This window comes from Thermobia domestica, chromosome 6 (assembly GCF_964235325.1).
Source record: "Thermobia domestica chromosome 6, izTheDome1.hap1.1, whole genome shotgun sequence".
In the NCBI taxonomy this organism is placed as follows: Eukaryota; Metazoa; Arthropoda; class Insecta; order Zygentoma; family Lepismatidae; genus Thermobia; species Thermobia domestica.
Genome location: NC_137459.1, coordinates 95,673,629 through 95,697,797, shown reverse-complemented (window position 1 = coordinate 95,697,797; position 24,169 = coordinate 95,673,629). Strand labels below are relative to the sequence as shown.

At 35.1% G+C, this 24,169-nt stretch overlaps 2 protein-coding genes across 5 annotated transcripts in view; both read left to right on the top strand.

The window, feature by feature from the left end:
* Positions 1–766: 766 nt before the first annotated feature.
* Positions 767–3,828, top strand: LOC145687710 (uncharacterized). The gene is made up of 2 exons (XM_081761163.1): positions 767–855; positions 1,092–3,828. The coding sequence occupies exon 2, from the start codon at positions 1,584–1,586 to the stop codon at positions 3,093–3,095; it is 1,512 nt and encodes a 503-aa protein (XP_081617289.1). The 5' UTR covers positions 767–855; positions 1,092–1,583; the 3' UTR covers positions 3,096–3,828.
* Positions 3,829–9,935: 6,107 nt separating this feature from the next.
* Positions 9,936–24,169, top strand: part of Shal (Potassium voltage-gated channel protein Shal) — a 404,769-nt gene continuing 390,535 nt past the window's right edge. Inside the window, exon 1 of one of the 4 annotated variants that reach the window (XM_081761846.1) lies at positions 9,936–11,878. In XM_081761846.1, coding sequence (XP_081617972.1) covers positions 10,764–11,878 — 1,115 coding nt within the window. In that variant the 5' untranslated portion in view covers positions 9,936–10,763. The remainder of the gene's footprint in view (positions 11,879–24,169) is intronic. The other 3 variants (XM_081761847.1, XM_081761845.1, XM_081761844.1) reach the window with 3 other exon arrangements.

Genomic DNA, 24,169 nt, shown 5'->3' with positions numbered 1-24,169 from the left:
ACGGCACTGAATAGTTGAGTAGACGGCATTAGCGCGAGGCCCCCTTAGACGCGGGGTCCTATTGGAAACAATCGGTCCAATCGGCTTAATGCCGGCCATGGGTAGATGGCGAAAACAATAAAGGGTAGTGCGCGAATACTGAAGTAGAATGCTATAATGTCGACTGTACATTTGTGGCATTAACGAACAAAAGTTCTTTCTTCAAATATCTCAAAATGTGTTTTTTGGACTAGTAGTGTTTTTCCACTCACCAATTCAATTGCATTTTCTCTATTTCTGCCCTTTCCCGTAAGTAAATACCATAAAAAGAATAACAACGTGTGTACAAATTCAGAAGGAAACTGGATTGACAGAAATATTCTTAAACAAAGAACAATAAGAAAAAAAAATGTTTACACACCTAAACTGCGTCCTTCCACGTTTCAGCTTTACACCAACTGAAGAAATCAACTGTTTATATCTGTCACATTAGCGGTTGGAGAAGCTCTCCGCTTTCATAGACAAAAGACGAAAGCAAGTAGGCCATTGTTGAATAATACGGTATTTACTTACGGAAAAAGAGAAGAAATAGAAAAAAAAATAATTGAAATTTCCACCGGTGAGTGGAAAAACACTAGAGGAAAGTTGCTATATATGGGGAGGTTGCCTAATATGGGGAGGTGGGATTTCTCATAAACGAGGGAATTTTGTGAAAGAGAAATTGCGTGAACGGTAAATTAGTGTCACGAACTGGCAACACGGCCTAAGCTAGGTGGCGTCGCAATTAGTTTCTTTGTCTCAGTCGAATGGAAGTGTTTGGTGTGCAGGAGAAAATTTGCACCGTCTCAGAAGTAACGTCTGTGTGTCGCTGTAAAGGTAAGAAATATTCAATTACACTATCTTACGCGCTAGAGTAGAAAACGAAGCTCATAGTAAATAGTGTATATCGTGTTTTCTAGATTTACTAATTGTTGATATATGCATGAGAAAAATGTCAACGAAAGTTGCCTATTATGGGGTGGTGAGAAGTTCCTAATATGGAGCTCCCCAAATTACGAACCCTTAATTTATTCTGGAAATTGAGGATAGACCTACTTTTCTGTCTGTTTTAGATGCCGAAAAGGAAACAATGGCAGCAAGAGAATATGAACGCAGCTGTTTCCTCTGTGATGAAGAAGGAAATGGGAAGTTTCAAGGCCTCTCGTATTTATAATGTACCACAAACAACATTAGAAAGATATGTAACTCAAGCCATTGAATCAGGCCAGGATACTGCGCCGAGGGTAACCAAATTAGGTAGGAAGCACGTTCTCCCGTTACATATTGAAGAGGACCTTGTGGATCATTGCATTAGTATGGAAAAACAGTTATTTGGCTTGTTAATGACGGATGTACGACATTTAGCGTACCAATTGGCTGTCAGAAATGAAATTCCGAATCCTTTTTCCCGGAGAGAGAAGATGGCAGGTAAAAAATGGTTGAAACAATTTCTTAAACGTCACCCTTAGCTATCGATTAGAACGCCACAGGGTCTCTCACATTCTAGAGCTACATCATTTACTCCTGAAGCAGTAGATAAATTTTTTGACTTATTTGAACCGGCTATGGATAAAATCAAGCATTCTCCATCAAGATTGTTTAATTGCGATGAAACTGGCATTTCCGTTGTGCAAAGTAAACATAGCAAAGTCATTGCTCTTAAAGGAAAACGCCAGATTTCTGCTCTCCAGTCGGCTGAAAGAGGCACTCTTATCACAGTAGTGACATGCATGAGCCCCACAGGAAATTACGTTCCACCGCTACTCGTATTCCCACGCAAGAATATGAAAATTGAACTGATGAATGGAACCCCACCTGGTTCTATTTATGCATGTCACCAATCTGGTTGGATACAAAGTGTTATATTTACAGAGTGGTTCCGACATTTTATAAACTATGTCAAGCCTACAGAAGAAGATCCAGTGGTTCTGGTTTTAGATAGCCATTTCTCCCATGTACGGAACTTAGATGTCATAAATCTAGGACGCGAGAACTATGTTACCATTATATCGCTACCGCCACATTCCACCCATAAGATGCAGCCTTTGGATCTAACATTTATGGGGCCATTAAAGTGCTATTACAGGCAGGAAATAGAACGCTGGTTGCGAATGAATCCAGGACGTGTTGTGACTATATATCAGGTTGGCGAATTATTTGGAAATGCGTACATGAGAGCAGCAACAGCCGAAAATGCAGCTAGTGGTTTCAAAAGAGCAGGCCTATTTCCGACTAATAGACATATTTTCAGAACTCATGACTTCCTCCAATATGAAACACCAAGTGATAGTTGTAGGTCTGTAGCTGTTACGATAACGTCCCAAGCGGAAAGGATTTCCATCGAGGACGGGCAACTTTCCGAAGCAAACACATCCGATCCATGTAGGTCAGTATCTGCTACCATACCACCAGAACCAGAAAGGATTTCCATCGAGGTCCGAAACCCTTCTGAGCCAAGCACACCAGGTTCAAGTAGAACTGTAGAACTGATATCTCCTACATGTACTGTGACAGCACATGATATTTCCCCTATTCCAGCACGTCCTGTTCGACAACATTACAAGGAATCTCGAACTGGATCAGCCCAAATTATCACAAGTTCACCTTACAAACGAGGTTTAGAATGCCAAAGGGAAACCAAAATTGAGACCAAAAAACGAACAGAATGCGGAACTTCAGCATCAAAGAAAAGAAAAGGCATTTTCAAGCAAAATATTTCTTCTATCGACGAGAAAGGAGGATCCCTCGGAAGACAAATAAAGAAGATGAAGCAGCCAAAGAAGACAGCCAAAGAGTGCAGAGAAGCGGATAATTTACAAAGTAAACGATTCCAGCGTAGGTTTTTGCCACAACAAGATTCCAGTAGTTTATCTAACTGGGAATATATGCAATTGTCGGATGTGTCCGACGAAGATAACAAAGAAGAAGCCGAGTGTTTCTATTGCAATGGACTATTTTCCGAAGATCGTGAAGGTAAAGAGTGGATTCAATGTGCAGTGTGTTCACGGTGGGATCATGTTCTCTGTGCAGGTGTCGATGATGACATTTTCGTCTGTGAAAGATGTTGCTCTAAGTAAAATTATGGTTTGTGGAGTTTTAATTTCAGTGCAAAGCAAACAGTGTTTCTTTTTTTTCTCGTAGATTTACATTTTGTAGTATACATGAAATGAAGATGACTTTTTTTGTGTGGATTTACAATTTGAGTGAAAAAGTATCAGGCTTTTAAGTTTTTCTAGATTTTCAACTTCAATAAAAAGTAAGAGACACATTTTTATGATTCGTCTATCATTTAATTGAAAACGAGAAATGGGAAAAGACTTCTTTTTTTATAAAAACTATTTTCAAACAACCATTTATTATAAATGCATTTGTTTCTTTAAATAGTTCCAAGATATTGTGTTCTGCAACTGAAATTATTTTTCTTCACAGTTATGTAGGCGTAATGATTTGTATTAACGTTTTGTATTAGACCTAATGTTTTTCCAGCTTTAGAACAATGTAGATCTATTTTATTTTTGATCAACAATAACGTCAATACAATCATATTATATCTTCATATTTTCTCTTCTTATTTCATTTTCCCGTATTTATCACAATAGTTTCTCTGAAAGGTTGTGTGTCCTTGCTTTATGCAAGTAATATTGATGTAAGCATCTATATGTCATAGCTCCATATTAGGAACCCCAGCATCCCCATATTAGGAACCCCGGTAGCCTAATATGGGGAACAGCAATACTGTTTGTTTTTATTTTTTTATTCTGTGACTATTGTTTTTTCTCACATTTCCATGTGTAGAATAGACGAACAAGGTTTCTGTACAGCATTACCGGAAGATACACATATTTCCTACAAATCATGTTTAAGCAGGAAGCCTTATAAAAAAACCTCCCCATAATTGGCAACTTTCCTCTACTAGTCCACAAAACGCATTGAGATATTTGAAGAAAAAACTTTCTTTTGTTAATGCTACAAATGTACAGTCGACATTATAGCATATTGTTATAACATGCGAGGTCTTGCAAATTGTACTGCTCTTCATTACAACTTGTAGTTCTACATCTTTAGTGTTATTCTTGCCTTTACCTCAAAATGGCTTATTTTGGACTCACAATGTTTTCCCACTCTCCGAATCAATTTTAACGTTGAAGTTATTTCCAAAAAGTTATTTTCTTTTTTATTTGGATATGCACAACCAGAATTCAAAATACACATAAATACATATGAATAAACATATAATACTTATTAATGGGCATGGAGAAAGTACACATTACGGGGCCTATCTTACGTACAAGATACCCCCCCTCACAATGTCATCCGCACTTTCTCGAAAACTATCAGAGTACAAACACAACTTTTTTCAGTACAAACGGTACAAACGATTTGCTTGCGAATGGTGTATTTCAATTTTTTGTGCTGTGATACGGAAGGGCTATCTTGGCGCCAAGATAGCCCCTCCCACTTGACCTCTCAAGTAACCCTGTAAGGAAAATTGTACCAACGAAAATATTTTCGGTACAAACGGTACAAACGTAGTACAAACGAATGACCTAGTCATTGTTTCAATTTTCTAAAGTCGGGGGGATATCTTGCTATACGTGTTGAACATCTAATTATAAAGGCTTATGTAATGAAGCTACAGACAAACACAATAGAAAGAAATACTTAAACAAATCAAGCTATTCACAAAATTTCAACATGCAAACCGTGCGATGTGTTCTCAATTGTTTTACATAATGTTTCTGAAGAAATATGCCAACAGCGAGAAACAACACAGTATTACTGTGTCACTTCTACACTGTACTAGAGCTCACCAGTCAACTAGAGGTCTGCACGGAATCGGGCCGAGCCCCGCGGGCCGAAGTCGGGCCTACAAAGCATATATCACTTCGGGCCCGGCCCGGGCTCGGATCGTAAACTTTTAAATATACAACCATATTTCTCGGGACTTTTTGGGCCTAAATTTGTAAATACTGTACAACAATATTTATTGGACAGATCTTTTTGGAGTACTTTTAAAGAACAACCTCAAAATTAAACATCTAGTTGCTTTAAATTAAAATACAATTTTAAGTTAATTATTAAGTTTCTGTAATTCGGGGCTTATTTCGGGCACACTTGATTATTATACGAGCTCAAGCCGGGTTCAGGCTTAAATGCTAAAACATATTTCGAACTCAGGTCGGACCTTACATTATAAATTAACGGGCCGGGCCGGCTCGTGCTAAACGTTTCGGTCCGTGCAGACCTGTACAGTCAACATCGGGGACTGTGCTTCAAATATGGCAGAAAACAAGTACAAACACGATTAAGAAGCAATCATATTATAAGGATGTAGGTAAGAGTTTCCTATCATTGTTGAACAAGGTGTTGGTGAAGGTTGTTTCGCACCGTCAAGAAATACATCACAATAAATGATTGGGAGGACGGAAAAAAAAGAGGAAGTGTTCTGTAGTTTACTATTTTAATATTCTTATTTTAAAATTAAAATTGGTCTTCTTCCTCGCCCTGTTAACAATTTAACAGGGCATTTCAAGAAAGAGCGCGTTCGGAAACACTTGACGAAATTGACAACGTTCACGAATTAATCTGTTGCAGTTCTTTCCGTTAAGCTCGTTCGTTTCGTTATTTTCGAACGCGATGAATTGGTTGTTATATTAACTAGCTAGTATTCGAAGATGGCGAGCCATCGTAAAGAGTAAGCATGCAGACCACAAGATTTTTTCAACACAGAAAAAGGGTTATATCAACACTGCTCACGGAGTTATTTCAACACCGAAATAAGTGTCGTAGTAACACAGAAGTGGAGTCGAACTAACACCAAAAACAGTAATCTGGTGGTCTGATCTTGAATTTTAACACAGAGGAGTGTTGAGTTAACACCGAAACGGTATTACTTATATGGCTTTTACTTTGCATTATGACACAGATGGTGTGTTGAAATAATAGAAAATGATGTTGAAATAACACAGGGACTACTTTATATTGATAATTGACGTTCTGTAACATGAATACAAAATAATTAACACAAACACACTGTATTACTTTCTTCGTGTTGGTGCAACACCGAAACAAAGTAACGTTCAACACTTTTCCTCACACTACTGACCCTGACATGGTGTCGAATCAACACCAAAAATACTAACACAGATCCGATTTTAACAGCGCTCAACACCGGTTGTTTGTTAAAAATGTAACACACCCCCTGTGTTAAATGCCAACACCACGAAGTAGGCCCTATGTGTTGAATTAATACTGCATAGTGATAGTCACGCTGAAACCATTGCCCTGTGTTAAAACTGAGTTGAATTAACATAACCATATTTTACTGTGTAAGCAGAAATTACTGACTAGTCTCTTGAGCTGATTGGATTTTAATAGAAATCGCACGAACAGGTTGATGAAAGGTCTGTAGACAATGCAGATATTTGTTTTTACTACATGAAAGAGGATATGCGATTTTTTTTTTTTTTGCTGAGTCTTTGACACGGCCGCAACTGAAGTCGGGCGTACCACCCAGCAGTACCTCCGTACCACACTTTGAGAAACCATGCCCTAGACTGTTCAGCCATGCAAGCCGACTTCAGCCAATTACGTATTTGAAAATAAAATATTGCTACTAATTATAATCTTAATAAATATAACGTTACTACTACTACTACTACTACTACTACTACTACTACTACTACTACTACTACTACTACTAATAATAATAATAATAATAATAATAATAATAATAAGTGAGTATCGTTTCACTGTGTGAAAGACTTCCAAATTATACGAATTAAATACGTAAACTTGCAGTAGTGCATCTATAACTACTGGTTGCAATCGAGTAACAAGATGAAGGTAGAACCTGTTCCTCGGACGCTGACTCCATATCAAGAAGGCATTACTCACTATCCCTTACTGTTTATCTTTGGCGACAAGGGTTTAAGCCGAAAATAGTTTATTTCAATTATGGTAGAGATGAGATGAAACCTATTCTTGGAATGCTGAATCAATAGAAAAAACTTACTATTTCTACTCTAGGAAATCAGTATTGAAGCTGAAACTAATAGTAAATTTGAACCACCTTCGGTTTTGTTAGATTGTTGTGGATAGTCAAGATATATTGTCTTGAGACACTGAATCTATACAAAAACTAGCTTCTCGCTATCTATTTCCGCTATCGTTCTACGGCGATAAACGTTGAAACCGTTAATGGAACCGGAATGTTAATAAATTTAAACCACTTCTTACTTTTATCGGGTTGTGTAGATAGTCATGTTGTCTCGAGGCTGAATCGTTTGCAAAAAAAAAAAAAAAAAAAAAAAAAAAAAAAAAAAAAAAATCTTGCTATCTAGTACCGTTTCCGTTATATGGCGATAAACTATGAAACTGGGAATAGCTAATATGAACCTTTTCAGGTTTAAATAGCGGATCAACGCGGCAAATGAAACCTATTCTTAGGTCATTGTATCGATTTAAAAAAAAAGAAAAAAAACGCATCATGATTGCATTTACCGTTTTTGATCTACGAAAATAAATATTGAAACCGGAAGTAATAGTAAATTTGAATCAATTCCTGTTTTGATAGAAAAAATGAAATGAAATCTTTAAGTTTTACGTCCCACGATTATGCCGGTTAGGCTAAAGGAGACGGTGATGATGAGTAATGAACGAAATTGTGGAATGAAGAAAGTGGGAGGAAACGGGAGTACCCCGAGAAAACCAACGTACACGGTGTTTGACCACCACAAAGTTCACTTGGCGGGGGCTGGGATCGAACCCGGGACCCCAAGCACGAGAGGTGAACGCTCTACCACTGATCCACCGCGGCCCCATCCTTTTTTGCTAGAGTGTTGTGGATAGTCATGGTATATTGCCTAAATTGTTTGCAGAAAACAACTTCTTCCTATCTCCTACCGCTTTTGTTCTATGATGATAAAAGTTGAAAAACAGGAAACGGGTAATTTGAACCACTTAGGGTTTGAATAGTGGATTAACTGAGCAAATGAAACCTATTGTTGGAGTGCTGAAGCGATTGAAAAAAAAAAACATCGTGGTAGCATGCATTTACCATTTTTGATCTACGAAAATAAATATTGAAACCGGATATAATAGTAAATTTGAACACTTCCTACTTTCGTAGAATGTCGTGGATAATTACGGTATATTGTGTTGAGACGCTGAATCGTTTACAAAACAGCTTCTTCCTATCTGTGCCCGTTTTCGCTCTATTACGACACGTTGAAACCAGTATTGAAACCAAAAATATTAGTAAATTTAAACCACTTCCGTTTTTGGCAGAGTGTTGTGGGTAGTCATGATGTGTTCTCTTGAGACGCTGAATCGTTTGAAAAAAACGCGTCCTAATAGCATTTACCCTTTTTGCTCTACGAAAATCAATATTAAAACTGTAATTAATAGGAAATTTGAACAACTTCCGGGTTTGTTACAGAATGGTAGATACTCATGATATGTCGTTGTGAGACGCTAAATAGTTTACGAAAAATTATTTCTCTTTATGTGGTACCATTTTGTTCGATGGCGATAAACCTTGTAAGCGGTATTGAAACCGGAAGTAATAGTAAATTTGAACCACATTCGGTTTTGGTAGAGTGTTTTGAATAGTTATGATATGTTGTCTTGAAACGCTGAATAGGAAACGTTTCTTGCTATCTGTTACCGTTTTCGTTTTATGGCTATAAACTTTGAAACCGGAAATGACCAATTTGAACCACTTCCGGTTTGAATGGACAGTAGCTGGATGAGATGGAACTTATCTTTAGGATGCTTAGTCGATTGCAGGAAAAAAACGCATCTCGATGTCTCTATTTTTGTTCTGATACCTGTCGACAGACGGACGGACGGACAAAGCCGTTCTATAAGACTTCCACTTCCCGAAAGCACAATTCGTAAGTATAATAATAATAATAATAATAATAATAATAATAATAATAATAATAATAATAATAATAATAATAATAATAATAATAATAATAATAATAATAATAATAATCTATTCAGTATCCCAGTTCATTCATATAGGAATATATCCAGTTTTGCTACAATTTGATGTGTATTACTGTTCAATGTTGCCTATGAGATAATAAATAAAATAATATTGTATTAAATCATGATTGTTCGTTTCAAACGTAAATATTTTGATGTTTCGACTGGCAATTAATAATACTTTTGTGATAATATTATTTTAACATTAGACGGGAAATCAGAAGAAAATCACACTCAGATCGTCTGCGCATCGAACCCAGGAACTCCTGTTAAAAAGGCGAATGCGCTGCCGCATAGAAACCGCGTTAGGTGGAACATGCACCTTCTCTTTTTCTGCTCGCGCCACCGTTGCGCTTTTCGCTGTCTGAACACAGGTTGGGATCAATAAAAATTATTTCTGTGTTCTTGTTTATACTTGTTGTTTTATTCACATCTGGTCTGTGTGCAGAAAATAGGCGAATGCTTGCTCTGATTTGTAAATAAAGCATATATTCTTGCTTTCCCGCCTCCTTTGTTTTTGTTTTATTTCAAATTTAGAACATGTGTGAGAATAAAAAAGTTAAGACTAGACTGAATGAGTAATGAGTGCTCACATTTGACAAGTAAACAGAAAAGGAAAGCATCTCAGCATCGAAATGTTAAGAGAAAAAAAGAAAGAAAGAAAGACTGTTTCTAATTTCAAAGACCACTGCAAACTTTGTAAACCTATTTCTTTATGCGTCATATTACCTGTCAATGCGCTCTTTTTTCTTTCTTTTCTACTACGCAAGTCATCGTAGAGAATCGCATCAAGGGTAGGCGTTTGCGCAAAAAATGTAAAGGAGCCAAAACCCAGGAATTGTGACGTCATTGTTGCCTTGACAACGTCCAGCATGGGGGTTGTAAGTTAAATGCTCTACCGGTAGATGCCTCTCTCGTACGGGTTATATGGCTTACTGGTAAAAATCAATTTGACGGCTAAAGCAGAACGAGGCACGGCTCGGGTAGCGAACAGGTACACTTTAAGATGGCGGTGCGGCTTGCTGTTGGAGAGCTGTACCGAATCCATCCAGCTTGAGTGCGGTGACGAAAATAGCTCACCCAGTCTGGGAGTCGATCCACCGCGAAGCGCGCCTGATGAACATCCGACTAAATTAGGACGGTTTTATGTAGGTCAATTCAATGCATACGTTGGAGTAGTTGATTGGCGTGATATGTGAGACACCTGTACATTCAGTGCGTATGGATGTAAATATCTGCGTGTGTGTATGTGTGTGTGGCAACCCTGATTCTGACGTTTGACGAGTGGGATCTGGACTACCCGAAACAATCGATACGATAGCCCTGGACGAACAGTGCTAGTTCCATTGTGGAGTGTAGCATCACCGTGGTGCCTCGGCGAAATGGAGTTTCTGTGTAGTGTGTGTGTGATGTCCTTTCGCGTGCTTTTTCATGTATGAAACATTTAAGATTTTACATTTAGAAAGTGAATCTAAAATCAGCCAAATGTAGTCTGCAAATTAAATAGTGGTAGAGATGAGGGAGGACAGGATGATGTACATTCCGAAGTGTCAAAGGTGCGGGGATAGATGAAAGAAATCCCCAACCTTGACACATTCAGTTTTGTTTTCACAACGGCCAATATTGTTGACCCTTGGACGATCAGCGGATTTTGATTGGACTTAGCAACAGTCGAATTTCCGCCGTGATCATAACCACAACGTCTTCATTAGAAGGTGCTGGAGTGACCTGAAAAAATTCCACCCCATAGTATGGCCTCGGTTGCCGCTTGGCTGCCCTTTGCTCGGGCAGCGGCCATTGGATGGGTTCCAATAGCCACAAACCCTCTACCTCCACCGCCGATTCCGAAAGATCGCCGAAAAGCAGACGATGAAAAATTGCTCATCAATGTGTCAGGTCGTCGTTTCGAAACCTGGAGAAATACGCTTGAAAAATATCCGGACACTCTACTGGGCTCTAACGAGCGAGAGTTTTTCTATGACGAGGAAAGCAAAGAATATTTCTTCGATAGGGATCCAGATATCTTCAGACACATTCTTAACTACTACCGAACAGGAAAATTACATTACCCTAAACATGAGTGTTTGACAAGCTATGATGAAGAACTGGCCTTCTTCGGGATACTTCCTGATGTGATTGGCGATTGTTGCTATGAAGACTATCGTGACAGAAAGCGTGAAAATGCCGAACGACTTATGGATGATAAGCTCTCAGAAAATGGTGACCAGAACCTTCAACAACTTACAAATATTCGTCAAAAAATGTGGAGAGCCTTTGAAAACCCTCATACATCTACGGCTGCTCTGGTCTTCTACTATGTTACTGGTTTCTTTATTGCCGTTTCTGTAATGGCCAATGTTGTGGAAACAGTGCCATGTGGAAGTCGACCCGGGCGAGCAGGGACTCTTCCTTGTGGTGAACGCTATAAGATTGTGTTTTTCTGTTTGGACACAGCCTGTGTCATGATTTTCACAGCAGAATATCTTCTTCGTCTCTTTGCTGCACCGGATCGTTGCAAATTCGTCCGGAGCGTCATGAGTATCATTGATGTGGTCGCCATATTACCCTATTACATCGGCCTCGGAATAACCGACAACGATGACGTTTCAGGCGCCTTTGTGACTCTCAGGGTATTTCGAGTTTTTCGAATCTTTAAATTTTCGCGGCATTCTCAAGGACTTAGGATCTTGGGTTACACTCTCAAGTCGTGCGCTTCTGAGCTTGGATTCCTTGTGTTTTCCCTCGCCATGGCTATCATCATCTTCGCTACTGTTATGTTCTATGCAGAGAAGAACGTCGGCGAAACAAATTTCACGTCAATACCTGCCGCTTTCTGGTACACGATCGTGACTATGACGACTCTAGGGTAAGTGCAACTATAGTTTCTATATTGATTTTTCTCCAAACATTGCTTAAACATATTTGTCATTTCTTATTCTGGATATCTTTGCAGTTTCTCTTACAATACTTAATACGTTTTATGCTTTTATTTCATTGCAGTAGCTCTTTTAAAATATTAGACCACAAAACACAAATCGTCAAAGAAATGGCGCCATTTGTTACATATTCGAATTAGATATTAGACAAAATAAATATTGTTATGGTACCTTCAATGTGTAGACATGTGAAGCTATCTGCTTACAGTGTTGCCATATGTACCGGCAGTAATGTTCTGAGTCACTCACACTTGCTTGTGGATTGTCGCTAAAAATATACTAATAACGAAAAAACTACTACAGAAGGGAGAGAAACGAGTAACTTTTAGTATTTTCTTGATTTCTGGATTGTAACTTTTTCATTTCTTTAAAATATCCCCGACCTGTTTATTGCAGCAATTAAAATAACAATTTAGAATATATGTCACACTCCCTTATCTTAAAATAATATGTGATTCTGTCATTTACTGTATTATGACTATAAGAAATGGCATTGTTCCATTAAAAAAAAAATGTAATATTATCCTTACATTAGTACTAATTTTGTTTATGTCATAATCGTTTGAATTTTTAAGTTTACATTAACATACACAAACACAGAAAAACGTTGGACAATTTTCTGAAACTATTTCAAATAAAACAACGAAAACAAACATTAATTTAACTCCCACAAATCGTTTCTAAACGTATAATGGACATGTATTATTAATTGAGAGTCCGTTTCTTTTTGATCAATATTGATTCTCGTACAGCTCCGTTTGTGCACTATATTTCGTTGATGTTTAGCAATTATGGTTTTATTTTGAATGACACAAGCAAAATTTCTTGGGTTCCAACTCAAATTTAAAATACGAACTAGGTTATCTAAATCAAATACGTACACTCATGCCCAACATTATTGGCGCATGTCTATAAATATTTTGTTGTAGAAATATAATTTGATAACGAATTCGCCCGGTATTTCTTATAATGTTAGTATATGTATAATCAGCGAAGACATGTATGTGGCAAATTTCATGTTAAAAGAGCAGTAAATAAGAACAATAAAACGAAAATAAAACTTTCTGGTCCATTTAGCAACATTTGTTTTACTCATTCTAATTTTCGTATTTATATTTTTTTTCCACAATGAAATGTATATGAAATTTACCACAAATATACATTTCCCGATTATGCACATAGTATCAGTATTAAAAGTACCCAGCAAAATCATTATCAAATTATATTCTTACAAGAAGACAGTTACAGATATGCGACAATCATTTTGCACATGAGTGTACATAGAAATGTGAACTTGAATACTACTGATAGATTTGATACTACCTAGGTGCATTTGTACATTATGAATTAGATCAATACTCTCTTTCCTTTCTCTTTTCATGTAAAGCGATGCACTTGACCAGTGATGTTTTCTGTTTGTAATTTTTGTTTGTTCTTAATTTCCCATTGTCTTTTATCGATTTTAATTTAGATTTTTAAAACTAGTTTCCTAATACAACAAAACTAGTTTCCTAATTTTTATGGAACAAGACGTGTTTTCACAGCTAAATCACAATATCAACATTGTTTTAAGTATTTTGTAACTGTAAAAATCAAAATTTTATTTCACTTTTATACTAAAAGAAATCGATGTTTATTTAATTATATGTTATTAGATTGATCTAAATGGGATAGTTTCTGTTTGACATTCACTTGCTTTCTGTAGAGATGAAATTATAAAGATATTGTTAATTGATAAGGTATCTGGAGTAATGGAAAATATTTTGTTCCGTGATTATTAAATGCTATTAAAACCTTGAAATTTCAGACGAATTACAATATGCAAGATATAAGTAGTACATTTGGTTTGGAAGTTAAAACTTCAGAAGAAAACAATAGCTTATTTTTGGAGACAAAATTGAGTCTAAATTAACAAAATGAAGGTTATAAGTCCATCTTAGGTTTCAGAATGTGTTTTTTTTTTATTTTGAGAAAAAATGAACGAAATTCGGGATTCTGGCTTTAATGAATGTTTCCGTTCTAATATATACCAAAAGTTACTTTATGAAAACTAAAAAAAACAATAAAAAAATAAGAAAATATCGTCCCACTCTAATGTCCTGTAGGCTAAAAAAGACAGATAATTAATTAAATTGATAATTATGAAATAATTGGTACAATGATGGCATGGGAGGAAGCGAGAAAACCCCGTAAAGGCTCACTACAAACTCAAATGACCTCATATCGAAATGGGGACCTCTCACACGATAGATGAGTTCTCTACCTTTGAGCCACGTGGCTCACCTAGTAAAACAAAAGAAAACTCTATTCAGTTGCTCAGAACTTAATAATCTTATCGTAGTACACATGCCAACTTTTACTGGACAACGAATTCTGTTTAAGTTTACTAATACAAATAAGGACAAATATTGGATAATTTGTGTGAGTAATAGTTTTGAACAAAATGTCTGTATTCTTGATCTATATTGCCTAGGCCAGTGTTTTTCAACCACATGTCCAAAGACCTGGTATGAGGACTTCTGTTTTGTATTTTCTTTCTGTTACAGTCAGTACCAATTACATTAAACGTAATGTTTTATAATGAATGATGTGATCATTTCTGGACCCGCGCCTTCTAAGAAAGGGTCCTCATTTGTTGAAACATATGTGAGAAAGAGAGCTAATTACAGTTATTCAATTAAATATTGCAACATATTTTATCATTCCAAATAAGGAATTATCAATTATGGAAGCAGTTACTTTTAACTATGATAAATCATTAGAGAAAGAGTTGTTTTTTGTTAGGAATGTGCATTGTTTAGTACTTTTTTCTTAGATTTACCCTAAATGTAGCAAAATTTGGTAGCTAATAATTTTAAAATTAAAACACTTATTTGGCCTTGTTTCATTCTTTATCGCTCAATGAGTGGTTAGTTGAGTTAGGTTTATTGTTTTAAAGAAAAGTCATTCTGAATATTGTTCACACACACACAAAAGGGACGCTAAGCAAGTATCAAATACAAGCCTTAAGATCCGTTTTTCCTCATTCCTTTCTTATGAAACCTGGTCGGTACAGAACATCACCCTTCAATTTTAAAACATTCCCAATCATAGATCTAAAATCAATTATTCATCTCAAAATAATGAAGAATGACTGCCATTTACTAATTTATTAATCACTTTTTGTTTAAATTAATAACTCATTTTTTATTATACATAATAAAACCCCATGAAATTTTTATACCTACCTTTTTCATTTCACATCTCCCACACACCAATGTTTTATTAACAATTTAATTTACCGTCTCATCAATATGGCATTTAGTGTCCGCCATATTGAATTTTATGTGACATCACATATCCAATGTCATTTTAATAGATTTAAGAAAAACTTGTCGATATATTCTTTTGTCACATTCTTTTTAAGTAAAAAAAATTTACAAACTATTCATATAGAAGTAAAAATTATCCTCTTATTAGCTTCTCTGAAGTCGGATAAAAATATTATTTTGGCTTACCTTAAAGTTTCCGAGCACAATCCCTGGAAAGAACCATTTCCATTTTCCACTGACCCCCCCCCACACACACAAACATAGCTGTACAGAAAAGCGACATCGACTAACCAACGTAGCTTTTCGTACTGAAGAAAAACATACCTTCATCATCAAGGTGAGTCAACACGTTCGAAAATTATTGAGTGTTGAATTTTACATTAGAGTATATGGCTAGAAGTACTTTTTCCGATTTTAAAAGAACCTTAAGCGATAAAAATGCATTTCTTAGGAAGTTTCCAAGAGACAATATCAAAGCACATCTAATGGTACTAGAGTGGGTTTCCGGAAAGTTCCGGGACATTGCTTAAATCGGGATCGAATTTGCTGACCTGTTTGAAAGTAGACGTCTCTTATCTACAAAAAACAAGAATTTTAGGAATGGTCCAAAAAACGTGGATCAAAACTTTACGATTTTGACTAAGAGTTTTAGGAATGATCCAAAGAATGCATCAAAAGATTGCGATCTTTGCCAATAATTAGTTTTTGGATCAGTAGGCACCAAATTTTTGAACTGACCTAAATCGAGTTTTCGTTTTTTTTTTTTACGCAATAAGGATATTATACAGAGTAAAGTAATAGTTTGAAAAATGAAATGAAATCTTTGAATTTTACGTCCCACGGTTATGCCGGTTAGGCTAAAGGAGACGGTGATGATGAGTAATGAATTAAATGGTGGGATGAAGAAAGTGGGAGGAAACGGGAGAACCCCGAGAAAACCCACGCACACGGTGTTTGTCCACCACAAAGTTCACTTGGCGGGGGCTGGGATCGAACCCGGGACCCCTAGCACTAGAGGTGAACTCTCTACCACTGAGCCACCGCGGCCCCCAAGTAATAGTTTGAGTTTGGCTAGAATATATGTAGTTCTCCAGATATAAGGTCTATAATTAGGGATGGTACCGAGTCCGAGACGAGATCGAGACTAGTCTCGGACTCGGTACCATCCCTAAATATTTATTAATTTAATTGCTTACTTTTCCACCTCACAATAAGGTTTTACTTTACAATAATTTTTAAACCATGCTTTTCAAGCAAATGCTGCATGAAATTCTCTTATATACTTTTGTGTTAATGTTGGAACTAATTTTGCAGCAAATTTCATCCCGATTTAAGCAATGTTCCGGACCTTTCCGCAAACCTGCTCTAGTAGTATTGAATGTGCCTAGATATTGTCTCTTGGAAACTTCATAAGAACTGTGTTTCTATCTCTTACAGATATTCTAAAATCGAGAAAAGTGCTTTTGGCCATATACTCTAATGTTAAATTTAACATACAATAATTTACGAACACGTTCTCAGCTTGATGATTAAAGTATAATTTTCTTCAGTACAAAAAGCTACGTTGATTAGTCAATGTCAGTTTTCTGTACAACTGTGCGGGGTTTCTAGCGGGAATTGGAAATAGGTCTTTCTAATCATTCATAGTTAAATGACATCGAGTCGCTGACAAGTGATTTGTAGATCCCATTTTTGTTAAATTATAAATAAGTGTAACAAGAGGAATGGGTTGGCATTAACATAATAATGGTCTATGTAAAATTTACATCGTGTTTCGCTTTATTGCAATTTATTAACAACGGATTGGCTAGACATATGCAGGGTTGCCTGTAAATTTTATAAAACTTGAAGAGTGTAATTTATGTTTTAACTCAAGAATTATCTTTGAGTTTTCTTGAGGTTAAACAATTAGCCGAAGACGCGAGAAGCCCGGGCATGTTTCTTGGTGGAAATTAATTCTAAAACAACGAACAATATTTATCCAGAGCTCTCTCATTACTAATTGCTTATGGTTTTCGACTTTGGTGTGGAAAACCTGGGTTCAACTCCCGAAGAGTTGAACCCAGTTCAGAATCTTAAGTTAAGCTCTAGATCTACATCTTATGAAGCCTCGGTATTGTTAAAGGATCTTTAAACAATAACCTCAAATACCATATAATAATTGCAATGTTTCTTCCCTCTTCCTCTTTGCTTTCACAGTGCTTTATTAGATTCAAGGCTTAAGCTACGATTGATTTTTTTTTTTAAATCAAAATGTTAAAAACAAAATGACAGTTTGCTAAGATTTGTATTTGTGTTTTTGCAAATTATCATATTTTAAGATCTCATTCGTTTTGCGCAAACTGTAGAAAGTAAGCTATAATAATAATAATAATAATAATAATAATAATAATAATAATAATAATAATAATAATAATAATAATAATAATAATAATAATAATAATAATAATAATAATAAGTTAAATTCGTTAAACGTAGTAGGATAATAATATCTCTTTTCTGATTATCGTAAAACAGGACAACATTTTAAAGCTTCAGCTCAGTCTATACACTCATCCATTATAATACAGTTACTTCTTCAATAATATTCTAAGAAGTTTATTTTTCTCCGTTATCTTCAAACTTTTTTTTTTTAAATTTTTGACTACTTTTATCAGAGTTTTTCCTTTCAGCAACCTATTTCTTACTCTTCTCTATGCAGACATTTCGACCTATTTAAACGTATTTTATCATATTTATTAATATGTATTTATCTTTTTTCTCTGATATTGTAAATTCTGATGTTTTAGACTTCGATATAAAATAAATACGTAGCAGTTTCCACTTTTATCTATTTCTTCGTAAGAAATATGATGTACACAATACGTTCACTCTTTATAATGACACGTTTTATGTTTTGCTAGGTGCAACTCAACACGTGTTTGTTGTCTCTATGTCTTTACGTTGCTTCTAGCCACTGCCACAGATTGAAATAAATTGTACAAGGTGAATTACTAGACAATTGAAGTAATGTTCAGCTCGAAATACCTATAAAAGTCCGGACAGTAGCATAGATACGTCTGAGTGATTCTGTTGTGGCGACCATGCAATTTTGCCAATCATTGTTTTCTGGTAGTCACACCTCTAAATGACCTTTCTCTCATTTGGCGACAAGCCACCAGCGTTGTGTCTTTTAAAATATAGGTCTAATGATTCTTAAATACTTCATTTGCTCTTTCCATGCAAGATTATATTCTTTAAAAATTTATAATAAAATTTATCAGGTTCTACTTATATCTTCACTATTACGACATTCTGCAATAACTAATAACGTGTTGCAAGTTATGAAGGTTTTGTGTTCTATATACTGTGTAGTATTCGGATAACTTCGTCATTTGACAGCAGAACTTAACATATTTATAATTTACATTAAGCTAATCTTCTTCTTTCCATCTTTCTCCTTCCACCATGCTTTCTGCCACGCGTTCAAAATACACTTCCTTCTTAAACGGTACTTTAACAATTCTCTCTCTCTCTCTTTTTCCTTTTTTTTAAACATCCTGGTTTCTCTTTCTGAGGTTTTAGTCTTCTCCGGATGTTGTTTCATCGTTTCAACCAGGTACTTCAGGCTGGGCAGTGAACGAGAACCAATGAACTTGAGATTCCATGTTCCATAACAAGTTTCTCCATTCTTTGAGGGGACAGCCTATTTTTAATTACTATGTGGATTCTTTTGTCAACGTAAATGAAGTAATTACGTTTAAACTTTTTCTCTCCTTTACATTTGTTTAACTTTCACTGTGAGTTACCCTCTTCACGGATTGTAAACAAATGGTGACACTAGAGAATGTGATCACATAACCGTGAAGCCATTGTGTAGTGATGTTCTTTCTGCAAAATTCACATGGCGCTTTGACGTTTTAAAAAGGCATAGGCAAAAGTATTCTTTTAAGCTTAGTTCTTTTAACTTTCGAGCGATGATAGAAGAGAAGTGCGGTCGTGAAACAAGTAAATCGAAATCTTTATTTTAACGGACTTAAACGTTTCGTGATCCATACATGTCGAAGAAGTTATATTAGTTTTCCGCTCTTTCCTCCTGATGTATGTGTATTCGCCTATAAACCAAATCGTTCAACATATCAAACCAAAATTTAAACTAATAAATTTTATAAAATACTACAAGGAATTTTCGAATTTTCTTCCTACCTCAAATACAGAGAGTGAAAAGAATACATCATCATCATCATCATCATCATCATCATCATCATCGGTGTTCTGCATTATTGGCAGATCACTTGCTGCAACTGAGAAGCTTTCGTGCTTCACAATCTACTGCTAACCTCTTCGTCTTTACGTACGACTTCTCTGTTTTGATATAGTCTATTAATTGAAATCTCCTTCATCCTCTCCTTCTCTTTCCTGCCACCATAACCTCTAACGTCTCTGATGATAAGGGTCCTTTTTAGCCAATGCCCGAACCAGTTTATCTTCCTCTTCTTAATAATATCTAAAATTGTTCTTTTGACCCCCACCATTTCTAATATTCTCTTATTTGTTTTTCGTTCGACCCATCTAATTCTCTCCATTCTTCTCCACATCCACATTTTGAAAAGTTCCAGTCGTTTTCCATCATTTTTGCGTAATGTCCATATTTCTGCCACATACAGAACAATACTCCACACGAAGCATTTCGTGAGTATTTTTCTCAACTGAGCTTCTTGGTGACTCAGCGGTTAGCGTACGCGCCTTTGACGTGAGAGACTCGGATTCGATTTCCGGCGATTGCTCGTGTGGTTCGGATTCCACGTTAATTAGTAAGTTCATGTCGAAGAAGTCTCATATAATCTCGCTGCTGAAAGAGACGTTAAACTGAAAATCAACAATTTTTTCATCTCTTTATTCAAGGTCCCACAAAATAGAATTTTCTTTCTCCTAAAGACTTCTTTTGCCATTCCTATCCTTGCTTTTATTTCACGTTCGTACTTCATTTCATCAGTGATAATAACCAGGTATCGAAAACTAGTCACGTGTTCTATTTCCCCCCTCCTAAAAGGAATGCAGCTTTCTACGAAACGGCTCTTACGATAGTGTATGTTTTTCTTAATATTTTTAACAACCGCATGATATAGTATATCATTTCTTTTGGGAAATATCCAGATGAAGTAGTATATTCTTGGTGTTTCTGAACGATTATCTCCAAAACTACTCATTCGATTTAATTCATATTCCATAAGCACATGTTCCACTAATACTCTTATAATAAAGCTTGAATCATTTCTTACAAAAAAAAAAAAAAAAAAAAACACTTCAAAGGGTGTTCATACTTGGGCGAGTTTTTTTGGGATGATTTTCTACACAAAACCGTTCTATTTTGTTTTATATTTAACAAATAAATGTTTAATTAATATTTTTACAACATGGTATACACGTGACTCATTTCTCATGAAAACTGCACTTTGGGAGAGTTTAATCTCATGAGTCAGTTCGGGTCCGGCGAAGTGTCCAAGAACCATTTTAAAATATTTGGTAAATAATTGTATCCCTAATAACTGCATGGCATTATTGAATTTAAGATATAGAAGCCGGAAAATTTAATGCGGTAGCCTCTACCTTTTAATTTTTTGTGATATTAAATATACTTCCAGAACATGGCTGAGGTTTCTTCAGTAGCTAATATTTGCTGCCATTCTATTAGTTTTTTAATAGCTATGAATTTTCTTAAAGAGTTAGTACCGTAATATTGTCATACTGTCTTCTGCGTAGTTAAAAGAACTTTAAGAAACAAATATTTGCAATATATATATATATATATATATATATATATATATATATATATATATATATATATATATATATAGCGAGAGAAAGAGAGAGGTAAGAGCACATATGCTTAATATATTTTTTTATATTTTTCTATTCTGAAACCAATTTTAAAATTTGGTGCATTTTGACATTCAACTTAACTTGAGGTGTCATCTGATGAGGATAAGTATAGTATTCGAAGTAAAATTGATATGGTTTTGCTTACTACAAAATTTAAGAAGTGATATATTTCAACAATTATAAATTTACAGTAATGTAAGTTCGTCTTTTATACATATTGATGTTGGAATTTATAATAGTTGTTTGTGCTGGTACTACATATATGAGTAAGTAAATCAGTTTACGTAACAGATCTGTCAGGAGGCGGAATCTTTATTCCAGCTCTTCCTACGGTTGGCAAAGAGATTTTCGAATGACTTTAGACATTAGCAATATTTAAAACTTGATTTATCATTTCAGAAACTTGTGCCTAATATTGTGCTGAATGGGAATCCGAATCCAGGAAATCATTCTTATATCACAGTCTTCGTGGTGGCCTCAGTTTTTGTTGTTCCAAATTCCTCAAAATGTTTGGGCAATGGTGTATTTTATAGTTTTTCACCCTAAAAAATGAACATAAACTTGGTAGGTTACGTACTATTAATATTTACAATGCGTCAACCGTATATCAAATAAAAGCTAGAAGAAGAGTTGATCATAGAATGGCTTTACGCCTGCATATGTATGCAACACACACAATATAGTAGTTTCTAGGGTTGCATCGAATGAAAGTAAAGGAGGAATGCTGGATTTAAAATAAACCCGACTCATTCTTTTACGAATATTTTATTTGCTGTTCTTATTTTATATCTTTATATTTCCTAAAATTAGTAATATTTTCTCTTTCCTCCGCTTAAACATCTATAATTTACACATATTATTTAGCATTTTCTCAGGTTCTCGAAGTCTTCGCGGAGAGATCTAATACTGGAATATTTTGAAAAGAATATGAAAAAGTGGATGGAAATTATTAAACATTATAAATACGAATTGCTTTCCCACAAAATCACTAATTTATTTTCTGTCACGCCCAGATTATTTTCATCATTTTTTCTTTTCCCTCATTTTGAGTCTTTTATACGTCTTTATTTTTTTATAGATCCTCCTTACCACAGAAAAATATTTCCGGGAAATATTTTGTGTGCTTTTCTCTTAATTCTTTGTTCAGAAACAAAAAGTCCTTCCCCCCTCTCTCTCTCCATATTATATATATATATATATATATATATATATGTATATACCACATTTATGTTATCGTCCTTTAATTGATTTTCGTTTTAGAAATCAATCACAAGGATAACATATATCGTGCACAATCGACAAAATTCTTCCAATCTTGATCAAACTTTTCATAATGGTAGAGTTTGATTAGCTTACTATGCATGTGAAATCAAATGTGTTCAGGCCTTTTCTTACTACATTTTCGACCATCAAAATTGCAGTTTGAACATTAACTAAAACGTCTAATTCGTGTTTAGAACAAAAGTACGTATGAATCAAACTCCTTATTAAATGTTAATTTGAGGCATAAGAAAGTAGTGACCGAAATAGTTGATTAGTTATGTTTTACTATGTACTTATAATAACGATTTGTTAAAACTAATGAATGACAATTATTTCTGCATTAAGGAAACTCGCTATTATCAAATATTATAAAAGAAGCAATTTTTAATTCTACATTGTATGCGGAATTGAGCCTAAGCATTTCTAGTAGAATAAATATGAATGCTTACTTGCGCAAGAAAGTTGTTTCATTCAGTTACATCTTTGGAAAACCTCATTTAAGATCAACTGGAAAGACTAACTTAGAGACTACCAATTTTTATTAAAAAGTGAACCAATCACTTTCGGATTCGAGAAGTCGATCTACGCCATTTGCTTCCCATCACGGACCGAAGTTAATTTGTTCAAATGTATGTTATTAACTTACCGAGTACTAACCAGCTGTTCTGATTTTATTCTTAAATCACGACTGCTTGCAAAAACATGAATATTTATACAATATTTTTTGCGTTGTTTTTATACCACTGAATAATCTTTGCTTCAGGATCTTCCGATTTCATTATTCATGCAAAGCGAGTACACTGAATCCTTTTATTTTCTACAAATACTTTCTGTATGAAGCCTCTATAAAACTTGCACTTTGAAGAACCTTATATATAGAAAAACTACTTATTTTATAGCTATATTACACTTGCTCCATTGTCCCTAATGGCGTTTCAGTGTACGTAAGAAGTGTTCAAATGTTATTTGAATGGTTGAATGATGCTAAAAATACTACTCATTCACGACTGGCTGACTTCCTTCCCATTGTCATGTATTCCTTTCTTATATTTGTACAACAATACCTTATATAATTGAGTCTTTTGTCTTTAAATAAACAATAACAGTAACTAGAAAGAAGACTTATTATTTGTAATAAAGAAATAGTTAACTTCTAAACAAGTTTTTGGAGAAAGGATCCCAAAATATTCATAAGCAAAGTGAATTTAGGCAAAATTCTGTACACTTAATATGTGATGTAATCTTCGAAATTCCGATCAAAATTTTATTTAAAATGAAACAGAGGTATATTATCTAAACTAGTTTTACCTTCTTTGTCGGAAGAAATTTATAATAACAATAATAATAACATAGTAAACTGAATGTCACAAGTTAGCAAACGTCCAACTAAGCAATACTTTTACAGTTCGTAGACTCCCAACGCCATTTATATCTTTTTTAAAGATAAGATTTCGATATTTCCTAATTCAATTTGCTCCCAAATCTTCTCATAATTTTGTGTTCTACATTAAATAAAACCGGAAATCACGGGCAGTAATTGGAAGCGCACTAACCATTCCACTACATACAATGACTCTCTAAAACATTATGACCACCTACTAAATATCTGGCATGATCATCTACCTAATATCTGGCATGACCAACTTTGGCTAGCAGGACTGCAGCAACGCGATACAGGATCGAAGCAATGAGGACTTAGTAGGTGGCTGGAGGCAATGGTATACACATATACACATATAGGTCACACTGAGAAAGAAAAAAACGTATGTGGTGTACGTAAAAACG

Bases quoted from the DNA above. Each gene is read 5' to 3' on its own strand.
- LOC145687710 (XM_081761163.1), top strand. From the start codon at position 1,584: ATGGATAAAATCAAGCATTCTCCATCAAGATTGTTTAATTGCGATGAA.